The 17916-nt window shown below is 38.6% G+C and overlaps 2 protein-coding genes and 1 long non-coding RNA gene across 8 annotated transcripts in view; 2 read left to right on the top strand and 1 right to left on the bottom strand.

Annotated features, from left to right (window-relative positions):
* The window catches only part of PTPN4 (protein tyrosine phosphatase non-receptor type 4), a 109053-nt gene extending 94693 nt beyond the window's left edge, over positions 1–14360 (top strand). For 4 of the 5 annotated variants that reach the window (XM_021526146.4, XM_085584962.1, XM_085584963.1 and 1 more), the window contains 4 exons: positions 536–664; positions 2118–2266; positions 5240–5375; positions 7827–14360. In XM_021526146.4, the coding sequence (XP_021381821.3) occupies positions 536–664; positions 2118–2266; positions 5240–5375; positions 7827–7913 (501 nt within the window). In that variant the 3' untranslated portion in view covers positions 7914–14360. Of the gene's footprint in view, positions 1–535; positions 665–2117; positions 2267–5239; positions 5376–7826 lie in introns of those variants that run through there. The other variant, XR_013340360.2, reaches the window with a different exon arrangement.
* Positions 6254–17385, bottom strand: LOC146766886 (uncharacterized). Its single transcript, XR_014956710.1, has 2 exons — positions 17246–17385; positions 6254–6691 (listed from the first exon to the last, which is right to left on the bottom strand). It is a non-coding gene; the product is annotated as an uncharacterized LOC146766886 (long non-coding RNA).
* EPB41L5 (erythrocyte membrane protein band 4.1 like 5) overlaps positions 17029–17916 on the top strand; it is a 53365-nt gene continuing 52477 nt past the window's right edge. For both annotated transcript variants that reach the window (XM_085584964.1, XM_021526143.3), the window contains exons 1-2: positions 17029–17391; positions 17730–17914. In XM_085584964.1, the coding sequence (XP_085441090.1) occupies positions 17735–17914 (180 nt within the window). In that variant the 5' untranslated portion in view covers positions 17029–17391; positions 17730–17734. The remainder of the gene's footprint in view (positions 17392–17729; positions 17915–17916) is intronic.

Raw genomic sequence — 17916 nt, 5'->3', positions numbered from 1 at the left:
CAGAAAATCATAGTGTTTGAAGTTTTCATTCACATTTGAGGACTTGATTGGGAGTCCTTGAAGTCCACCATCTTCATCCCCTTATTTTCTGCATTAGCTTAGCAACTTTTTTGTTACATGTTTCCTTTTTTTTGGTTTGTTCTTTTCCCATATAAATGTACTTTGAGAAGATCAGATTAGGATTTTGGAGGTCAGAAATATTTATAAAGCAGCATCTTTGTCAGTCAAGTGTGAAGATGGACTATTTATAGATAAAGTCTTTGAAAAATTGTCATGGAAGTTAAAGGCATCCATCTTCAGTTAAACTAGCTGAAAGAGCTGGTGCATGTGTCCTCTTGGAAAAAGAAACAGGAAATCTGTGATACCTTATTTTATAAACAGTAATTAGGTAACAAAGTCTGTTTGGTAAGTAATTAAACAGTGATTACAAAATGATCAAAATAATTTGTAACAAATAAAGGTATAAAATTTAGAGAAAATGAAAATTGTACTCTGAATTTAAACACAGGCATTTTTAAAAATGTGTTGACCTTAGGTTAAATGCCATCAGTACTGGCCAGAGCCATCAGGAAGCTCATCATATGGAAATTTTCAGATTACCTGCCATTCAGAAGAAGGAAATCCTGCTTATGTCTTTCGAGAAATGACACTGACTAATCTGGAGGTAAAACCTTAATATATTTTCATGTATTAATCTGCAGAATTCTTGGAAACTACCTATAACATATGTGGATTTTCTTTTCAACTTGGTGGCATATCCATGTAAATGGCACTGTTTATTTCTAGAACCCTCTAGAAATCTACTCATTGTCATGTACTTTCTTAGGAGAAATTCTTTCTATAGAATGGTAACAAACCATTCATAAGCAAAAATATAACAGAGATTCATTTTTCAAAATCATATGAATTGGATCACATGAAGGATATGTTATTTATCCTAAAAGTTTTTATTGGTGTCTTTCATAACCTGGCCAAAGAAAAAGAGTAATAAAAGAAGTTGAGAAACTTATTATTGCCTTGATGTTTTCAGAACATGAGACATTAGAGGTGTTTCATCATAACACGGATTATAAAAAGTCTTTGTAGAGGCAAATAGTTCTTAATAATTCCATCTTGAACAATATGTGCAAGAATATGGAAGATAAATCCTGCTGAAAGATGAATCTGGAGTTGCGACTACATGTAAACAAGGACCTTTTTGAAAATGCATTGCATGATTTTCAGGGCATGTGTAGTTTTCAGAGCCTCCCCAGTCAGCATTTCAATGTCAGAAATGTTTGGAAATGAGTATCTGGAATTTAGATCACAGTTATTTCTCGCTGCTTGAGTTACCGGTTGAGAAGCCAGTTTTATAGAGCTGCCTTTTAGTCAATTTGCAGTTAAAATTCCTGCCCTGTGTCCTCTTGAGACAATTGCTCATCTGCTATCAGCCGTGGAATCTCTGTTAATGATTCAGTGCCTAAAGGCTATTTAAAATGCAGTAGCTCCCCTTCTTTTGAAATTCGACTCTGGTTGCCCGGGCTGTCCCCTCCCCTAACCAGAGACCGATTGATTATATTTGTGATACCAGAGCAAGGGCCAGGAGGGAGTAGAAAACAAAATCATTGTGCCTTGTAGGTGCAGGAGGGTCAGAGCAAGCCAAAACACTGCTGCTGTTCACACAGAGTCTGAAGGAAAGCTTTTATCTCTGATCTCCCCTCCCTACCCCACTTCTGTAATTTGATCTTGTAAGATGCTATCTCGTTCTGTTAAATTTGGTTTGCTAAGAATATGACCACCTTCTTGTACATCTAGTGTTCAGTTAGATTGCTGGTATCCTTGAACTGCTTTGCTATTATGTGCGCTGTAATTTTTTTTCACCAGTTGAAGATGCAAGCATTTGTGGATTCCCTTTTTTACTTTTAAGCAAAAAAAAAAAAAGAAAATGTAATTGTAAAATCCAGGGTTGACCAATGGTTAGCACTAATAAAGCAGTGCTAGTTGAAAGCACTGAAGCCACTTTGATTATGGGTACAAGTTGGTGTGAATGTACTGTTGACTTTTTTAATTACTATTTTTGGTGCTTTTTTAAAATGGGACTTGAATTACTCTTGATTGAATTTCATGTGTCTGATTAGAAAGAGGAAAGCCGCCAGCTAACCCAAATCCAGTACATAGCATGGCCTGATCATGGGGTTCCTGATGATTCCAGCGACTTCCTCGATTTCGTGTGTCTTGTGCGAAAGAAGAGGGCTGGCAGAGAAGAACCTGTTGTTGTTCACTGCAGGTAACAAATTTCTTTCCAGTTTTATTAAATCATCAAAACTATTTTTATCATCAAATAGCTGTTCTGTGCTTTGTTATTGAAAGAAATATTTAATATTATCTGCTTTGGGGATGACAGGAAAACTCAACCTTGAAATAAAACAAATATTTAATGTGGTAATGACATTTCAATAAGCAAGATTTTGAATAGCAACATATGTTGCTCTGTTCAGGCATTTTGCTGGGATGTTTTGTTTTGTTTGCAATTTAAATGCTTGTGGTTACAATCTGCAGAATAATAATTGAGGGAAATGGCAAAAGATACTTGGTAACCATGAGGAATAGGTTCCTATTCTACAAAGCTCTAGAATAGCTGTGTAAATGATCCATAGTGGAAAATGCGGATTGTTTATTAAAAGATCAATTAAAAGACATTTTCTCTCAAGTCTGCAGTTTTGGGCTATGTGGTATTGTGATTCTTACTTTAAGATGAGACATTTTTCTCAACAATTTACCTTTGTTATAAGTTAAAATAACTGTTGTTTAGATCTTTACATACACATGAAATGTGATTTTTCTTTTCCTTGTGCAATACTTTGTAATAGCATCTCCATTCCTGTAGCAAATTTCAAGATCTTAATAATTTTAAAATACCTGATTAGCAAACTAGAATAATAGTTGTTTTCAGATGAACATGTGCTACCACAATTCTTGGGGAACAGTTCTGTGAATAATATACATATATATTCTGAATACTCCCCAGAGAGTCAGTGTTCCTGAGTCAGGCATATATCATTCTTTTCAGAGAGAAGCTGAGAAGTGTAAGAGATTAAATAAAGACTACAAGTAAGCTAGGTATGTATTGAAGGAGATGAAAGAAAAAGAAAAATACACTTTGTGTATCAGAAATTGTATTTCATTAGTTCTGCTCCCAAGTTCTGTTTTATGCATGTCAGGATGAATCTTACTGACTAGGGAAACTAGTACCAGAATGCCAGTGTCTTAACTGATACTGCTTCTCAGCTTCCATTATTGATATACTTTTGGTTAATATGGTTGTGAAAAGACGGTGAAAATGGCAGCCAAATATACCGTCTATGATATAAACAGTGCAGAAACACTGGAACAACAATGGAGAGTAGGAACAGTTTCATTCATCTCAGGGAGGCACCAGTTCAGCTCCAAACTGATAATTTCAATGTGTAATTGAAGCTTTATGAAAAATTTGTTTGACAGAAGAAAAGAGATGGATTACCACAGTTGAACATAATTTACTTAATTGGCCCAACTTGGTGGCTGTTGGGAAGTATAACCAATTCCAGCAGGGAGTCAAGCAGAAGGAGCCCAGGTGTTCCTCCATATGGTGCATTCACTCTATTTTTAACATCTCTTCAGTGTAATAGGACAGGGCATTAGTGCAACAAAATTTGTTTTCAGGAGTAAGCTACCAGCTTTAGTGTGAAGACTCCAAGTAGCTAAAAGAAAACTATTTTATTTTGTACAATAATAATAATTTAGAGATAAAATGGTCCAAACTCACAGAGGTTATAAGGCAACCAAGACCTTAAGGAGTTGGAATGGTTTTTGTTATATTGAGCTGCATAAATCACTAGTTTCTGATGTTGTATCATGTGGTTATTTTTATCTTTACAAGGTTGTACTAGTTTCGTTGAACAGTTTCTAATTCTTGTTCAAGGTGAGATGGGAACCACCCATTCTGTCCATGCCCTGTCTCAGTGTTCTACTCCATCACTCAGTGATTTCTTTTTCTAAGCTGAGGACTCCTATCCTACCTTATGTTTGTCATAGGGAAATTATCACATTTTCCATCATGGTTGCCCTCTGAATCCTTTGAAATTATAAAATGAGTCTTTGACAGTTACTGTTTGTTTGTGCTTGGATTTGATAAAGCATTCTGCATTTAAGTTCTATTTGTATAAATTCTAGAAATATAAATACAACAGAATCATTTTATATAACCAGCACTTGTCTTAAAATTCTTATCACATCACTGAAATATAGAGTAACTTTAATGCCACCTTCTGGACAAAGATTTAAATAGTAGTTTAGCCAGACTTAATTTGAAGTAACTCTTTAAAATCGGAACAAGTAACTTTCAAAGTTTAAAATGTTTATATGAATCACTTTAGATCAAAACACTTTAATTTATTGCATCAGTTAGGATAATGCTGACATTTCAAAATATGTATTTGGCCCTATGTTCCAGTATGAGGAAACATTTGTTGTCTATTTCAAAAATGCAACATTAATTGAAAAATTTGAATCTGTTCATTGAATTCAAGGTTAAATATTCAGTCTTTAAGGCTTGCTACTTCTGGAAAAGCATTATGTATATATAAAATAAAGCAGATGAATCTTTAGTTTTGTTTTACTTTTAAGGAAAAAATGTTTGTCTGTAAGCTCTTCTGATAATTTTGCCATTCTGAGATATGCATGTTATGGTACTTTGTTGTCTTGAAAGGGATTGTTATCATGTATTCCTTTTAATAACAAGAAAACAATCCTTATTGTCACCCTACAGAGATTTCTATTAATGGTTTTTTACTTGGAAATAGGAAAGTACGTACCACTTGAAGGGCATGAATATTATTTTATTGGCCCCACATTTCAGAAATCATTGTTTCAGCAACAGTCAAACTGACACGATGTGTCCAGCATATGCTCATGTTTTGTTATCCTCTAGATGTTAGTGTGGTTTGTAATGGGATCTTAACAAACATCTCTGTCAGTTCTGCTCAGGGGAACGGCTGGGTGAGGCAGTTCCTCTTCCAAGGCAGTTCTGTACTGATGGGTTTTGCTCTGTTCAGGCAGGACAGAGGCTGCTTCCAGACAGACACAGCCAGTCCAATCCCTGCCCCAGCAGTGTGGGAGCCACAATGATCAACCCTGAGAATCCAGGAGAAGAAAGGTCTTTGAGTATGAACTCCAGGCACTTGATTTCATTTTCCACTTTGTGTTTCTGTTGCTGTTGCAGTGCTGGGATTGGACGCACAGGAGTTCTGATCACGATGGAGACAGCAATGTGTCTCATTGAGTGCAATCAGCCTGTTTATCCTCTAGATATTGTAAGAACCATGAGAGATCAAAGAGCCATGATGATCCAAACACCTGTGAGTATCATCCCTGCTGTTCTGGGTTGCAGAACAATAATTTCCTATGATCCAGTCATGTTGGATAGATTTTTAATGTACTTGGTGATCATATTGTGGAGATCACCTTTACCCAGTGTAGCTGTAGCCTTGGCTCCAGGCAAAAATAAATTCCTAAGGATATTGGAAAGGAGCATTTATTTATATTTCTACTGAGAAAACTTGAAAAAAAAGCATCAGCTGTTTCAGGAATACCTGGTAAATAATGACGAAAAGGGTCAAGTTTCACAGTGTAAAAATCGCTCAGAGAAGAAAGCAGGAGCCTAATTCCAGGTGTTAAGAATGGGAATGGGAGTAGTATAAAAGATAAACACAGAAAGAGCCAAGACATGCAAGAAAAAACTTCAGTGATGAAGTTCAGTGATTTTATGTTGCCTTAGTTGTAATGGAAACAAGCCTCAATTACACTCTGTTAATGACTGAAAGGGAAATTATCAAAGAAATAAGATTTGTAAAAATCAGTTCAATTAAATCTCATGTGAGATGCATCAAAGCAATCCTAAGTACACTTAGTCTAAGAATAGTAACTTGCTAAAGGATTCTTTTGGGGCTTTCCTGGCATTTGATTTACTTTAAGATACCAGAATTTTTCGTGCACCTGTAATGTTTGGGTTTTGTGACATAGTTAATGTATTATATTTCAGACTTATAAGAGTTTTAGAACAAATTTAGAAACTTATTATTTTATCAGTCAGGTATTGCTTATAGAGCAATATAACAAAGAGCAGTTTGTTTTTACATTTTTAGAAAGTACCTAAAAAGGGTGAAAAGGTTGAGTTGTGTTGTCTTTCAGAAAAAAAAAAAAAAAAAAACCCTTAGATTTTTGGTTGTTCCAAACATTGGATAGTTCCAGGTTTGTTTTTTTATTTTGAAAGAGTAATCATGAGTAATTGGTGCAGTTTTACTCACAGTACACAACATTTAGAGAGAAGGCATCTTGAAGGAGAAAAGGCACTAGATCCAGTATCGACTCAAACTTACTTGAAGGTAGTTACTGTAGTAATTTTCATGTCCCTGCTGCTGTTCCTCTAATAAAATTTGAATAAAACTTTTTTGTTCTTCAGAGAGTATTAAGGCTGACAAAAAGTATTTGTCTCCATTTCTAGTTCATCAGTCATTCAGTGCTGCTGAATTCATGTTCCAGTACTCATGTTTCACTAAAAAGTTGTTGTATTCAGGTAGCACAGGAAGGATGAGAAAGGTGATGATAAATGAAAAATAGCAAAGGATGGCTCTTGCTGTTTGTGATAGTTCTTCAGGATGGATAGCTCTCTAACCTATGTAGAGGGGGAGAAAGTGTTATTAGTAAAGGGTTCTAACTGCCTTTTTTCAAATTATGTGCCCAATATAATCTGGTATCCTCATTTTTCTTAGAAAACAAAATATTTCAAGATTCAGTGAAAAGCAGGTGTTTAGTGCATCAGAGTGAGAAGGTCTGACAAAGGAGTTGTGTGGGGTTTTTTAAGGTTTCGTGTCCGTCCGCCGTTCCCGTTCCTCCTCCTGCCAAAGGAGCGCGGCTCGTGCGCGCCGGGGGGGCGCTGTGCACGGCCAGCTCCGCCGCCCTCGGGGGCCAACGCAGATTTTGCACCAGTGCAGGGAAATGAACTGTTCCACATAGACGGGACAGGACAGCAAATAACGGCTCTACTGCTACGTATGGTCATATGTTAATCCCTTAAGCTCTGGCATCACTGACTGCTGCATAGAGGGGGCTGTTCCACAACACTGACAGTGCAGCTGTGCTGGAGGTCTAACCAGCGTAGACACATTGTGCAGGATGCAGTGTGAGTTGTGGCACTTTCCATTCATTTCAGTTTGTTTTCATTATAGTCTAATTTGATTACTGTCAGTTTTTTAAACTGTTATTTAAATAAAACAAACTCTTAGTCACCTCTGTGTATGCAGGTGCTAGACTTTGATGCCTTGAAGAGTTAGACATTATATAATGTTAAGAAACAGGAGGTCTGGGTTTTTAAAACATGAAACATTTCTTTTAAATCAGATTCTGACAGGGAGGTGCCAGTAACATGCCTGAGTTAATGTAAGTATGAAAAAGTGCTTTGAAACTATGGCTTCTAAATCCAAGGGCATGGAAACCTCAGGTCAGTGACATTTCAGCAAGGAAATAAAGAGCAGAAAATTACTAAATAGGTGATGTAATAATAATACTGGGGTTTTGGGTATGACTTTCGTATATATTTCAAAGTGCCTTTCATCCTATTCTTCTGTTGAGAAACAAAATGCTCTCATCTAAAGCTCCTTTTGTATTATGCTTCCTAAACTAATTTTGAAACACAGTTCTTGGCCTGTCAAGAGAATGGGGTGGGGAAATCTTAGAGGCCTTTTCTGTTTCCAAATGACATTTTTCAATTGCAATTCTTTTCAATTTACTGAATCTGCTTTTCTTTTCAGAGTCAGTACAGATTTGTATGTGAAGCTATTTTGAAGGTGTATGAAGAAGGATTTATTAAACCTTTACAAGCATCACTGCATAAGTAAAGAGCAAAAAACCTATGATATCAATTGAGGAATCCTGTCCTCTATCATGAACTGGCAACATTCTTTGTGCCATAATACTGCTTGCAGGAAATGATAGTGAAGTACAGCAAAGAATTGACAAAGGACTTTGAAAACTTCAGCACTGTTGCACTTTACGTTGAAACAAAATCAGTCTCTGAAACTCTTCTAACCTTCATCTGTTTGAAGACTTTATTTTCGTGATTTGCTCCGAACAAACCATAAACTGAAAGAACTAATTGTGTTCAGGGTAATCGACGATATTTTATTGTAGTGCCATATACTGCGCTTCTGGTTGAATTGCTACAAACAAGGCTTGGAATTATTTCACTCTGTTTTACACCCATGTCTCTTAAAATGAAAAACAAATTAAAAAATACACTAAGCCATGGTCTTTTTCCAGTGCTAGGTTTATTTACTATATACAGACTCTCACAGTTTTGTTTTTTACAACATTAGCAATATTGCCAATACTAGATAGATACACACTGCCTACTGATGCAGCACACTTTGTCCTACACCCTTACTAGAGACCAGCTGGTTGTTAGAGGAGAGCTGGCATCTGTTAACCCAGCAGTAGCTGCATAATGCCCACTTACCAGCATCTTGTACAAAATAATAACAATAAAAACTTTAAAATAAAAACATATAATTAAACAGCATTTCTTCGGCACAGCTTGTGTGTCATACACTGGTGTATTCTGATTTGTGTGACTTCAGATTATGTGATGGGAGCTAGTGCATGCATTTTGTCTTAACCCCTTAAGTGCCTTGAGACTTACAGCGTACATCCAGTGAAAGGCACTCATGATTCCATGGGGTGGTGTTGTCCTGTCATATTTATCTTAATGGATTCAGATTTTTAAAATGGCCCTTGGTGCTTGGAATATGTTACCACAAGGGGCCATTCCTTCTTTCATTATACAAGTACCTGTGTGCTACTCTCTGTAGCAGAAGCACCTCTGCCAACTTAATGAATGAGCATTTTATGCTGCTGTGCTGTAATTATATCAAAAATCTGACACATTCCTTCATTCCTTCCAACTAGTAACTTACTAGCATCTTACTGCAAAATGCTGGTAGGTCATTAGAAGCTGATACCTGGTTTTATCCTTTTATTGAGAATAGCTGTTTTACTCGATTAGACATAACTCTTTAATAGCACTGATAATTAAGTTGAATTTACAATCAGATGTGATTTAATTCCATTACCTTCTAACTAACTTGTTAAGCCCTCTTAGTTGATTTCAAGCCATGTTCGTACAGGTCTGCCTTTTATTTTCTTTTATTTGCTTGGAGGGGAGAAGGGAGGAGAACACTATGAAGTTATCCCAGAACTTAATTTCATAATGACCCCAATCGCCTTCTGTTATGCTTGTGGAAAATTGTTCCAGTTGGTATGAGTTGCTTCTTATTTAAGTAGGTAGAAGATTTGTAAGAATTGTCTGTCTGATACAGTATCTGAGCTCATTCTAAAGATGCATAAGTGTCCCTGTTTTTTAATATTTTTCTAGTATAGGAGAAACCAAGTCAGAAGCAAGGTACCCAGTGTAATATACTGTAAGGAAAAACCAGTCACTTATTTGACTGCCCTGTGACAACATAACTTTGTGCCCTCTATTTAAAAGTTTTAATTTATTGTATTGGTTTCCTGAAAATGTTTATCCATTTAATTTTGTTGTAAGCTATATATATAGCATAGAATTAAAATGCAAAGTTCTACACTAAATAATTTTTAACTATTGAAAAATTATATTATATAATATACTTTGTTCTATGGACATTTGAAACAGATCAGCTATGAACTATTAAATGAAAAGGGATTCAGGAAACATGAAATCCTGGCTTATGACTTAGTAATGAACAAGAAGTACAATGCCAAATGGAAGATAGAGTTTTAAATATTTTTAGAAAACAAAATAATATTAGGAGGGCTGTGGCCCTGTTACTTATATTTCTAGATTTGATGCTCAAGTCAATGTTATCCCTCAGTGAAAAATAAATTTTACAAGAATCTCTGGATCTGAACTGAACTGAAAGAGTAATATGGTAGCTTTAATCTCAGTTATATTTTAAGCCACTTGCAACAAATAAAAATTCTTTTTTATAGTTCTTTAACTTCCATATGATGAAGTTATTAGCTGAGTTGCTGGCTAGTTAGAAGGTTATATTGAACTCTGCACTTAATGTCCAAAAAGTAAAATAATTAATCCATTATTCTGAAAGAAATTTTCTTCATAGTTAAGTTGTAAACAAAAATAGCATTTGCCCTGTTATTCTGGGGGAAATCAGAAATGGAGGTTATAGCAGCATTATATAGCATTGGTATGTCACATATTTAAATATTCTTATGTAAAATTGCCAGAGCAGTTCGAGTTCAAAAGTCCCATTTATACCACAATTTAGTGTGGGATGTGTATTGGTCATCTGTCATCACTGTTTTGATTACAAACACAGACAATAATAATAAGTCTCTTCAGAATTTTCCTCTGCACTGACTTGTAGTTTATTAACTAGCTGCACTGGGGAAAAAATTGAAACTAAGTACCTATTCATAATTGGCCATCAGCGACTCAGTGGCTTTTGGCTTCTCCAAAGCCAGGATGAAGGTAACCAAAAACTGCTTGGGAAAGAGAATAGCACTGAAGCCTTTCTGCACCATAAATCAAGTAATTTAAATTTTTCTACCTGATGTGGTATAAATGGCCTTTAAAATATTTTTTATATGGCCAAAAAAAGCAAAACTGCTTAATATTTTACTTTGGGTTATGAAGATCTGTATCATCCTTAAGAGTTTTTTAAAGAAGTTTTTGTATGTTTCATGCTGTACAAAACATGAATGTATCTTTCAGACATAATGACTTATAGACCTATATGTGATTGGTGTTATGACTGTTGGATTTTATGAATAATTATTTTCATACCATTTGATTAGGAAAAATGTTGGGTGGGTGTGGGAAAGAGTATGTTTCTAACACTTCCATGATACAAATCCAGTTAAAGAAAAAAGAATAAGTAGTTTTCATTGTAAATAAGAGCAATATTAAGACAATTTTGTGCCAATGTAAAATGTTAAGATTTTTGTTTTTTACTTTTAGGTTCAGATTGAAAACTACCACTACCATCTCTTGTTTAAAATGGATTTGAGGGGTTATTTTAGTAGGAAGACAAGGGGCTCTAGTGGGGGCTTTGAGTGTTTTTTGGGAGCATTTTTTTATTTTTGCTAAATATGAAATAAGATACAGGTATTGTTTAATAAACCACCTACAGACTGTCAGCCAGTCCACCTTGAGAAATACTGCATTAGATATCCCAGGTAACTGAAGGCTGAAAATTTAATTTATCCTGAATTTGGAAGCATTTTGGTATTTTCAATCACTTGTAGGTCTTACACAGTAAAACACTGCTTTTATGCATTTTATTTTTATCTATTCTCTCCCAGTTATGCAAAAGAGAATGCCTGGGTCTTTTTCTCACTAGATTTAATGCTAGCTGACATTTCTTCCACATTTGTTTGTTAAATCTCAAAAGCTTATATGTCATATAGATAAAGCAATAACACTTCTAGAATATCTGATTACAGTCTGGCACACCATCTAGTAAAGAAAGGGTGAGAAAGCAGTTGGGACATTAAGGAACATGAGGAGGTTGTTATGGAACTTGTGCAGCTGGCAACTTTCTGTGGAGACCTTCCAAAAAGCTTCATGGTACCTGTGGAAGGGCCAAGATGCAGCAGATGTTCTGCAGCTGCGCTGCCCAGGGAAATGGGACGAAGGGAAGGTCTGGCATGGAGATGCTGGAGCTCCAGGTATGCTGTGGAGCTAAATTATGTGATATTTTTATGCTTATGCAGTGTGTGTGCAGGTATGTGGGTGATGTTTGGTGGCTCAGGGAATTAGCATGAGCATGGAAAGCTCTACAGATCCACCAATGTCCAAGCAAAAGAAGGGTGTCCAGTTTATATGCTGTTGTTTTGACTGTAGAGCCACTATGCCAGCAAACAGCAAGCCCCTCAGCCCTGAGGATACAAGGAGTGATTTGGTTATGGTCCACATGAAAATTTTACATATTTGGACTTCCACCAAGTTGAAGAATGGTGTCCTCTAATATCAGTTGCAGTGTTTTTGTAGCTCATATCTCAGGTCCCCAGTTGGCTGGGTTGGGTGTATTTGCCAATTTTAGTGTACCCATCTTTTGTCTTGAGACTGAAGAAGTATTTTTCCATTGCTACTTCTAGTGCTAGGATCCTGTATTAAGATTTGGTAAAAACATACTCATTGATTACCTGTGGATCTTGCATGAATATGCAGGGATTTATAATTAGTGGTGATTGGGAAGCTGTTAGAAGGAGGAAATGGTTGGTTTGTTTCAGTGTAACTGTTCTGTCCAGTCTCCGTTATCCCACTGCACTTAGTCACTTGATTGTTTAGAAGTCTGCAAAGTAGGCCAATTCCTTTTCACTGATTTTACCTCTGTGCTTGTTACTCCCACAGGTGTCTATCTTTTCATAGGGCTTCTGCTACAAATTGTGATCTGGTGCATAAGCTCTAAGTTCTGGCTATTGGCTTTGGCATATTTGTTCACTGAGATCTCAGTGGTAAAGAGGGCAGATTAATGACTTTCTTTAAATAAAAAAGCTGAAATATTCAATTTAAAAAATTTAGACATTTTGATTAGTAGCCTCATTTTCAAAAGCCACTAAAATATCTGATTCTAGTCTGCTGTAGCAAGAATGGTGGTTTACAGACTGGCTGGCAGCTTGTTGGTTGTGGTATTTCATATTTAGCGAGCTTACACATTTTGAAGGATAATTTTTTTCAAAGTGTTTTGATGTTTGAATAGTAGCACTTTATCTCATGCTTACTACTGACTGAACTATTGGACAAAATAAATTGGGTATGGAGAGAGATGCTTAATGGGTTTCTGCACAGAGATTATTTGGACTACACCCTGGTACAAATGCTTTCTGTTGTTCCAGCTATTTCTTGTTGATTGTTCTTGTGTTTCTGAGGGATTTTCAGAAAATAGATATTAATAAGATAATTCTATCATCTCAATTTTCCTGTCTTAATATGAATATGAAGCCTGCATTTGGGAAAAAAGCAGAAAAGGAAAAAAAAAGATGAAAATAGAAATTTACAGGGTACTTGTAAATGTATGTGATCTCTCTCAGCTAGCTGCAAATCAGCTACGTTTACTGTAAATGTTTCTGCTAAGCATTATTTTTAACATTAGATCAATTACCTGGAAATCAGTATTTCTTTTTTTTTTTTTAACTTATTTGAATTTTGATAACTAAAGATAATGCACAACAAAGTTTAAGGAAGTTGTCACCCTTTTGCACCTAGGCCAGGGGCCTGAGACATGAGTGAAAGGGTTAAACAGTTTATGTTAAGCTGTTTTGTTCTTTGACTAGAATATATCCACAAGGACTAGACTATAAATGATCCACTGCAATTATCTCGTACATCAGGGCACCACAGTAACAACCCATAATAATCTTACAGGAAAATTAAGGTAAGAGAGTGAAGGTTTTATCTTATCCAGTGTATCCAGATTTGTTTTCCATTTGGTTTGCTTCATTTACCAGTGATCCCATTTTAACCAGTCAATTTGGCAGGGCTGTTTGTGTAAGGTTTGGGTTTTTTTCTGTAACAGGTGCTATACAATGTGTAAATACAAAGGGAAGAGTATTATTTTGATAATTATTAACAATCAGATGGTGGCAATATTTTTGCCAGTTACTTCTGGTAATTTGCATTTCCAGCTGTGGATTTCAGTTGTCAAATTTCATCTCAGTTTCATTCTGCTGAATGATGGACTGCAAGTGTGGAGTAAATCATCTCAGAGTTGAACAGCTCTTGCATTGTTTAGACTAACTCTTGTGTATCTTTATTAATACTGGGGGGATGCAAAGGCTCTTCCCATAAGTAGACTTCTGCCTATAAATTTGTTTAAAAGCACATGAGGGGGAGGGAAAAAACAAACCAACAACCTAAATGCACCATCTTGGCTAAGCAGCCAGGGCGGTTGATGGAAAACGATGGAAACTTGAAATTGGTCAACACTGGACAATGTGAAAATAAATTCAGCTTTTGTCACTGCAGCTACTGTATGCTTTAAAGGGCCTTATGTATTTGTCTTCATTTTGATAAAATTCTTGCCATTAAAATTATACACTAACTTCTACCGAAAACCAGCAGTTCCCAGGATAAATATGCTAATTAACATTTAACAAGTCTTGTTTTAGTCTTAAGTAAAAATTTCATTCTATTATGTGAAAAAATGCTGTTATGCATATTTTGTGGATATATTTAATTTCAGTTGACAAATAGTTGTCTAGGTACAGACTTGAAAATATATATATAGTTTACTTGTGGATCTTAATTGTTTAATTGCAAAATAAAGATGTGCTTTAGTAATTTAAAGTTTAATTTTTTTTTCCAGTTTTCTTGCTACTGTACCCACGGTTTTGCTGTGCCACATTTATATGTCTCCGGTACCAGATAATATTCACCTTGTATTTTCCTTCTTGACATTGTATGACATAAACACACCCCTATGGATTGTGCATTAGAAGAGGTTGCAAATTTTCAGGAATTAAGTTGCTTGGGTAAGGCATCAGCCCAAATTTTCGCCTGAAAATATATAAATACTGCAAGATTTGCTCTAATGGAACAATATATAACTTCTAAATTACATTTTATACAGTGAGTGTATTGGAGATGGTGTTCAGTAGAGATGATAATCTGATCAAAAAGCTGAGGGTATGATGAACACTGATGTGAAGAACAAAAATTCCAGATGGAAGCTTGTGATCAAATATTTGCTGCCAAAAAGTGAGGGGATGTTCAAAACAAAAGCAGGTAAAGATAATGAAAGGGCTTAGGAGGAAAGACAAAATTCTCAGGAGGGATGAGTGTCTGAGACCCCTATATGTTCCTGATTCCACTGAAAAATACAGGACTTTAAAGTGAGGGCAGGATTTGAAGTACAAAAATATAAACTAGTGGGAAAGCACTTTAAGGAGGAAAACAGATGTAAGAAGAGGCTTTTCAATAGGAGGAGATTAAACTGGAATAGGAAGACTGGATATAAGGCAAGTGACAGGTTACACAGCTGAATGTGTACTGTACATACTCATACTGTATCTCGCAAATAGCAAGGAAGCAATTGTAATTACAGGAAGAGTAGCAAGAGGGTGGTGTGAAGTAGAAATTGCAAAAATGAGCAACTAAGCTTTTGTGTCACTGTAGCTACAGGAAGGATAAAATCTTTGTGCCAACATGGGAGCTTGTGAAAAAGTGGAAGGAAGCTCAGTTTGAGGAATAGTTGAAGATGGTTAGAACATTTAGGGACAATGTTCAAGAATCAGGGAATTCTCCACAATTCTTTGTCATATAGGAGAATGTGAATTGGTGTAGACTTAATAACCAGGAGACTCCCATTTACCTGTCAGATCTCCACTATAAACTAAGCATCCAATATGCAAACCATTGGTTAGTTGATCTGAGAATTCATCAGATATCTGCAAACCCTCAAGATAATTTATTTTTCCATGTTAAATATAGTAAGATTTTGTATGGTTTCTTTGGGAACTTTATAGCAAGCTCCCACAGGTATTTCATTACAAGCTACAGAGAGCAAGCAAGTCCCTGTTCCTCTGATAAAAAGTAAATATCTAAATTCCCCCCGTTTTGTAATTCACCTTTCTTAATAAATAAACAGGCACGTGAATGTGAATCTCACCTTAAAGCTCGCCCTGCTCCTCCCAGCGGCAGGAGTGGTTGTCAACCTGTTACTTCGTCACCAAATGGTAGGCAACTACCTGTCAGACTTCTTAGTTTTTCCCCCCATTTCAGTAAATGACATGAAGGGAACTCGATGTATATACAGGCAGTGGAGCTGAGCTATTAATGTGGGTTTCATTATGCCAATTCCACTGCCTGGCAAGGACTGACCGGGTGTCAGCCCGCGATTCAGAGCGGAGCACAAAAAACGTGTTATCTTTAGCCCAAGAATCTGCTTTCCCAGGCTATTGGGTAGGCTGGATTCCCAGTTACCCTAGGATTTTGTGGGTGTCTGGAGCTCCTTTACTCCGAGCTTTGTCACTTTTAGCTGGCATTACGCAGGGAGAGTTTATATTGCCTCTCCTGAGGTTTTCCTCAAATACTGACTTGGACACAAATATTTATGTACTAAAAAAAGCTCAGTAAAGTGCAGCCCTCTGTAATTGCTGCCGAGGAGCGGGGCTCGTCCCAGGGCTGGAGAGACGCGTACGAAAAGCGGTGGAAGCGCGGGACACCGGCACAGGTCTGCATTTAAACTTTAACATACAGACTTCATTTTGTACTCGCAGCCTTACTTCAGTGTATAAATATTAACAGTGCTTGATTTAATACACTGCTACCGCTGCTCTTTCAGGCACTGTTTGAAGATAAGGTTTTCTTACAAATTTTATGGTTCAAGCACGTATTTGCCTAAAGGTTCCAGTTACCGCTGGGCAGCCGAGGGCTGGTCACAGTCCTAGCCAAACCACAGAGGGGAAACCTCCACGCCGCATTAGCAAAAACTCCGGAACTTTTGGGAAATAACCTGAAACGCGTCCCGAAGGCTCAATCCCCAGGGCTGCCCCGCCCCCGAGGCCGCCCCATCGGGCCGCTCCGGCCTCCGCGCTGCGCCCCCCCTCGGGCAGCACGTGGTCGGCGCCGCGCCCCCCCACCCCCCGCGGCGGCCCCTCCGCCGGGCGAAACCACCTGGCACGGGAGGGGGGGCGCCCCTTCTCCACCGGGCCCCGCCCCGTTAAAGGGGCGATGGGCTCCCGCGCGGCGGGAAGCTGAGCGTTCCTTCTCCCGTCCGGCTGCCGCCGTCCCTTCCCGCCGCCCTCCGCCTTCATCTCCGCGCCGCCACCGAGCGGGAGAGCGCGGCCAGGGGAGCCGCCAGGTGAGTGAGCGCGGGGGGAGGAAATGGCCGGCGCGTCGCTGCCCGTTTAAGGGCCTCCCACGACGCTCCGCCATGTCCGCGGCCCGGCCCCTCCCGGGGCTCCCTCACCGCCCCGGGCCCGGAGGAGCCGCGCGGGGACGCTCCCGCCGGCCGCAGGTGAGCCGGCAGGCGGGGCCGGAGCGGGGCCGCGGGGCCGGGCGTTATGTAAGGGCGGCCGGCGGGGCCGGGGCTCGGGGCTGGCTCCCCGCACACTCCGGCCGAGCCCGGCAGCGCCACGGGAAGCGCCGTGCCCGAGGGGCGCTCGCCCTCCTGCCGGAGCCGTTGGTGCACGGAGAGCTGGGAGCGCGGCTCTGAGGGGAAGGGTCGCTTACCGCCTGTTTTCCGTGGGAGAGCTGGAGCTGTGAGCCGGGAAGGGAGCCGGCGGTGTGTAGTGCTGAGTCGCCTCCCAGCCGTGCAGGATCTCCGTGTGGGAGAAGCGCGCCGTGGCGTTTGTATTGCTGAAAGATTGCAGAGAACAGTAGGTGATCTGCGCGATCGCTGGTTTTTTCACCTTACACGTAGTTTCGTGTACTCCCAAAAACTCACCCAGCCGTCTTCAAAGTTCTAAGCTGGGTTTTTTTTCCAAGACTTTCACAGCCAAGAACTGTGTTTAAGAGATGTTTAAAAGTGAAAATCTGTTTGATTCTTGGCGTTTCTTTATCAAAGTCTGGGATTTTCTAAGAACTTTATTGCAGGCTTTTTTTTTTTTTTTTTTTTCTTGGTTGGGTTTGAGATCGGTTAGTTTTTCTTTTGTTTTTAGGCTTTTTCTTCTGTAAAAAACTTCACCCTGTTCATTTTCTCGGTTGGATTTTGTAGCAAAGATGCTGAGCTTTTTCCGCCGCACGCTGGGACGCCGGTCCATGCGGAAGCATGCGGAGAAGGAAAGGCTGAGAGAGGCCCAAAGGGCTGCAACCCACATCCCGGCAGCCGGGGACGCCAAATCCATCATCACCTGCCGAGTGGCGCTGCTGGACGGGACAGATGTCAGCGTGGACTTACCGGT

Source organism: Lonchura striata, chromosome 7 (genome assembly GCF_050655825.1).
Source record: "Lonchura striata isolate lonStrDom1 chromosome 7, ASM5065582v1, whole genome shotgun sequence".
Classification (NCBI taxonomy): Eukaryota; Metazoa; Chordata; class Aves; order Passeriformes; family Estrildidae; genus Lonchura; species Lonchura striata.
This window is presented reverse-complemented; position numbering and strand designations above follow the sequence as displayed.